This window comes from Typopeltis vanoorti, chromosome 8 (genome assembly GCF_054136105.1).
Source record: "Typopeltis vanoorti isolate ZY-2024b chromosome 8, IOZ_Tvanoo_1.0, whole genome shotgun sequence".
Taxonomy (NCBI): domain Eukaryota; kingdom Metazoa; phylum Arthropoda; class Arachnida; order Uropygi; family Thelyphonidae; genus Typopeltis; species Typopeltis vanoorti.
Window position 1 is genome coordinate 136,976,351 of NC_143556.1, and position 6,000 is coordinate 136,982,350.

Consider the following 6,000-nt stretch of genomic DNA (forward strand, 5'->3'; position numbering starts at 1 on the left):
TTCTGTGATATATATATATATATATATATATATATATATATAACATATATATATATATAATATATTTAAATCATTTCTTGATTTTTAAGTAGTACATAGATTATACAGACTTGTGCATTACTTGCACTGTTTATTGCTCAACTCAGATACAAAGAATAAATTTTTGTAGTTAAATCTTAAATTATCAGATATTTCAGCTACTGAAAGGTTGCATTTTTAAGAATTGTCTTGAAGCAAACTGCAACATTACTTCCAGCAGGACAAGGATGCGTTCTTGATGTTTGCTTGCAACAAGTTCAGCAATCTCAGGGATATGTAGATGAGTGTTTCACAGTACAAGGAATCCTCATGGATTGAAAATCCACAAAAATGTAGCGGTGAGACACATGATTACCTCATGACATATTCAGTAGCCTGGTGTCTTTTAAGAACTGGTCACTTTATAATCTGTTTATTCTTGTTATTTTTCTGATTAGTTACAGCTGTGTAAGGGCATTCATGTTGAATCTTAATGGTTGAGTTTTGGCAGGGATTTCCAGAAAAAAATATATTTTGCAGTAGATTTATCTTTTGAATCTGATAGCATTTCTTTCAGAAGGGTTCAAACTGCAAGTGGTTTATTTGATTAGATATACTAATATTATATATATATATATATATATATATATATATATATATATATATACACAATTAGTGTATTTTAAAATATCTGTATGTATATGTTGAAAAATGAGCTTATTTAAAGAAACATGGGTATCGAATGGGAATGGGGCCAATGTCATTGTTTTTGTGAATTGTTTTCATTATTTGTCTATATATATATATATATATATATATATATATATTCCCCCCCCTCCTTTTATTTTCATTCATTTGTGCGTGTATGCTTTAGGGGGGGGGGAGAGATGCACACTTTTTTTTACTCATTCTGTTTGGTGCTAAAAAGTAATATAGTGATCAGTTGAATACCACTGTCTTTTTTTTTATCTTTGTAAATAAGTTACTTTGTATGCATTCCATTTTGCGCAGGTGATGTTCAGTATATTTACTCTTAAGCTTATTTGTTCTCAAATAAGCAGCAACATGGCCTTTTCTGAGCATATTAAAAGGCCCCCCCCCCCATATAGGTTTCGAACAACGTGATAAAGTTGGAGGCGTTTTGCATTCATAAAATTGGTGATTGCAGGATCATCACCTTCTTTTATTATATTTAAAATACATTAGGAAGTATATAGTTGGAGAAAATTTCTGTTGTTGAGAAAAGGCCATAGATTATACTCACGATAGAATTATGGTTTATGACAATTAAGATTTCATGGCAGGCTCCATGTAAATATAGACATTCATTTGCCATTTGTATAATAATTGTTTTATATTACTTTAAAGAAATCTGAATATATAGTTTATTGAGAATAAGTATTTTCATTATCTCTCTGTGTGTGTGTGTGTGCGCGCGCGTGTGCATGTGTACACGAGTACTTGTACAAATGCATTATTTATACCTGTAGTACAGAAAATATTTTTATAATCGTACTTCTAGGAATTCTGACATTTATGAGATTATATACAAGGCATGAAGTAATAATTATTTAAAGAATATCATTTTAATTGAGATTTCTTATGTTTGAATAGTTTTGTCATATCATTTAGTCAGCTAATTAAAATACTCTGTAAGTTATTGATTGAAAGTGTATTGGGTATGCCATATGATATATATGCATATTACATTTATTCCCGAAATTAGAAGTTTAATTGCTCGTGTGGTTTGTTGTTGAAAATAATGCATGTTACTTTTATTTTTAAAAAATTAATTCCTTCAGCTTTGAATGTGTCCTCTATGAATTCAAAATTCCCTATGCAAATTTCCTGACATTGCAAATTTTAGCATTTATTCAATTTGTTATTCATTTCTTAATATGATTTTCTTAGAATTTGATTTAGGACATTTTGAAATACTTTAAGTTTCCATATATATAGTAATTAAGAAGTAAATGTTTCTTCACCTGCTATTTTTTTTTTTTTATTCTTTTCAACAGACAAGTTTATTCCTTCCTCTTCCAATCACTGTCAGGATTGAGTATTTATTTTAAATGATATATTAAAAAATCCTAAGATAACGAATTGAATGCTAATTTTCATTGCTTGTTCTTAGTCTACATGATTTTTTGGTATTACAGTTATCATTCCATGCCATAGATTGGAAGAGTTTAAAAAAAAAAAAAAAAAAAAATTAGTCTCCATTAAATTTGCAGAAATTGAATAAATGTATATTTAAGAAATTTGTTTTTGTTGTGGAAATTGGATATATAATATTTTCCTCACTCCCTTTCCCTCATCCTGTATGTATTGGTAAACTGTATGGAAGTGTTTTGTTAAAGCTTCTACCCTGTGTATGTAGGTGCAGTGGCTAAGCAAAGAAGACATTTCGGGCTACGAGAACACCCTTACCAGAGGGCTGCATCTTTATCATAAATATTCATCAAGGTTAGTTTTGACCCCCTCTTCTTATTGACACATTAATTGAGACAACATTTTACACTAGCACAAATATTTTAAGGTAATAATGCACTGATACATTTAGCTGTCAGATTTTCTCACCTTTTAGGGAAGATTCCATGGATTAAATACTGCATGATTAACAAGCATTTATCACCAGTTTTCATATGTAATTTATCCATGACATTGTGATAGTTTTTTTTTAATTATGTTAATCAAAATTATATAGCAGAATTACGAATGATGGCCTTTTGAGTTCAGTTTTAAGGACTTTGTTTTTTTTAAGTGGCCATCATATATACATTTATTACATGTTAAAGATAGTTACATTCACAACTCCTGCCATTTTTATCAGTTCTATTCTACAATCTGTAGTTGGTTTGTATGCATTTTCATGTTTAACTGAAACATAAATTTCCACTAACAAGTGATGTTGCTGAATTAACAGTTTGTGTACTACTTTGTTTACTATCTCTGTAAATATATAGTAAAAATGAACTTTCTAGTAAATATCTCAAATTCTCTGAGAAGTGAACATATAATGCATTTCATAAGTTTTGAAATTCACTGCATATGCAAATTCAGAATAAATTGCTTAACCATATATAATATAGCACTTGATTTTATTCATCATTTGAATACAATGCTGTTCAAAAATGTTTGTGTATGGAGTGAAGGACTACAGAAACTGATAAAATGTTTAATAAAAATTACAAAAGTAAATCAAAGTGAATTGGCTTTGTCATTTTTAGCTTATTTGGGTTAGTTAACATCTAGATTAAAATGTTCTTTTAATCTAATGTTCTTTTTTAAAATACCTTTTTTTGAATATCTAATTATGCACTGCATATATAATCTTACAAAAATTTCTCACTTCATAACTTTAGTGCACTTACTACCATTTTAAAAAAATTTAACAGATTGCTACAGCTACCATGTTTAAAGCTTTAGACAATAACTAACACTTTTTTTCTTTTTTTTTCTCTTGTTCGCATTTTAACCCCAGCCTTCATGACACCACCACCATCACCATGACAGCTGAGACTACTAACCCACCCACCTGTGAATCCCATTGATGCTCAGTGTCTGCACGGCTGTATGAAGCCAGCCATTCATCCACAACAGCCATTTAGTGCAGTGCACCATTCTTCCTTCATTCGTTGTCAAGATAATCAACTAACCAAAGCTGGTCACATGACCCAAGTGGCGTGCCTTACAAGCTCTGAATGTCCTACCTCGACGCCACCGTTGCGGTAATATCACTTTTGTCTGTTCTGCTTCCTAGTGTTTGGTAACGTCTCCTCTTTGAATAGTAACATAATAAAAATAAAAAAGTTGCTGATAACATTTGTAATGGACAATTTTGCTAACCTACTATGAAAATATATTCACTTTGTAACATGGGACTGGATTGTGACTAACAGGTAAAATATGGCAGCTGCTTTTTTTTTCCTTTTCTTTTCTTTTGTATAGTTCTTGTATTAATATTGTATGAAAGAAATTATTTGTACTCGAAAAAAAAAAAAAAGGAACATTCCAGTTGTTTGGAACAATGCTTGTAAAGATCTGATAACAAAGAAGCAGCTTTGGTACTTAACTTTCACACATCAAAAGACTGAAAAGTTAACAAAAATGTTGGAAGCTTGTACCAGTGTTAAGTGTAAATAAATTTTAAACCACAACTGCAAAATATTTAGAAGCAGTATACTGTCTGTAAAAGAAAAAGGGGTGTTAAATATTGCCTGATATCATGTTACTGTTTTTTTTTTCCATTTTAGGATCTATTAATTTAAAAAAAAAAACCTGATGTCTATATTTTTATAATTAAAAAAATTGTAACTAAAAATGCATTAAACATTTTTAGGAGCACTTAATTTAAAAATAAGGAATAAAAATAAAACTAACTGCATTGTCAAAATGTTGTACCTTTTGTATCCTTAATTGGATTCAGTGCAATTATATTGTTGTTCCAGCAAAACTTGTTTTGTCTGTTGGGGGGGTGTGAAGAAGGGATGTTAAGTATAGCCTGAAATCATGTTACTGATTTACTTTTTTAAAAAATCTGTACAAGGTTACTGTTATTAAATTTTCATTTTTAATTCCAAGCAGGTACAGCTACTTAATTAGTATATTAAATGTGTAAGTGATGGTATTAAGGTCCCAAGTGTCGTGAATCTCACTCTGAGATCTGAGTCAATCTTGTTTTGTTTTGTTTGTTTGTTTTTGAGTGAAAAACAAAGTACATAAATGGCTTATATGTACTTAATTTTTATTTATTTTTATTTACTTTTTTCCCCCCCTCATTTAAAGATTGGTTGTGGTTATCATTACCATTCAGAGCCAGCACCTTTTACCTCTCATATTTGCTATTACATTATCATGATGTGCCAAATGGGGAATAAAAGTAGGATTTAAGCATTGTACATTTCCTGTTGTCACACATAATCAGTGCCATACAGGGCATTTATTTTCCCATTATTATATCAGGCTGGCTAAAAATGTTAGTTCATATATTTTCTATTGTAGTTCATAATATATAGTTTATTTTTTAAATTAGGTGTTGAAGGCTTGATAGTATACTGTAGCATAAAATTATGCTTTCTTAGGGCTTAAGAAGTGTGGATTATTTTTATTTTAAAATTGAAGAATGTTATTATACACTGAATCTCACTTTACAATGTACCTGAATTACGTGGTATAAAGAAGATGGTGCTATTTGTTGTACCTAGGATTACAGTTGTTTAAAAATTCACTTGTTATGCATTTAAAAAGTGCCTTATTTCATTTAGCGAAACTGACTCATTATTTTAGCACAAACACATTTGTTCAGATTTCACTCAGAAATGTGAAATGTTCATTAATGAACAAAGTTTAGACTGAATGGTTGTCTTCATTCATTCATGTACTTAAGCATTTCTACAGCAATAAAGTTAGTCTCCTACATATATTTATAATAGGCATTTGTTTTTGTTGTAATAGTACATGCATACAAACACTACTTTAGCATTTAAAATTGCACTAGATTTAATTGAAACTTCAAAGTTAGCTTGGTTGTTCATGTCACACACTACAGTGATAGTGCTGAATCAGACCACTTGCTGAGCTTTTTTTTTTTTTAATCATATGGAGAATGCAAACATAATAAAAAGAAATGGAAACAGTTATTTCGGGATATTCTGAAACACTTCCACACACAACACAATAAAACCACGATCAGGGTTCTGTGTAATTAGCCTGCAGATGTCAAAGACCATCTGTTTTTAAAATGGTCATACGAGGGTGATCTGAAAAGTTCAGCCTAACAATGAAAAAACAAATTTATAGTTCCAAAATTATTTTTATTTTTCAACATAATCTCCCTTAAGACTAATACATTTATTCCAGCGATGCTCGAACCATTACTCTGTCAATGTAGTGGTTCTCAGTAAGATCTGCAAAATACTCTTCTACAGCCACCTTTTGATTCGAAGAAAAACTCTGACCATTGAGGAAGAGAAAAAATCA

At 30.1% G+C, this 6,000-nt stretch overlaps 1 protein-coding gene across 1 annotated transcript in view; it reads left to right on the forward strand.

Annotated features, from left to right (window-relative positions):
- The window catches only part of how (protein held out wings), a 208,414-nt gene extending 204,340 nt beyond the window's left edge, over positions 1-4,074 (forward strand). The window contains exons 7-8 of the mRNA XM_090396334.1: positions 2,399-2,484; positions 3,503-4,074. Of these exons, the coding sequence (XP_090252460.1) occupies positions 2,399-2,472 (74 nt within the window). The 3' untranslated portion in view covers positions 2,473-2,484; positions 3,503-4,074. The remainder of the gene's footprint in view (positions 1-2,398; positions 2,485-3,502) is intronic.
- The last annotated feature ends 1,926 nt before the right edge of the window (positions 4,075-6,000 follow it).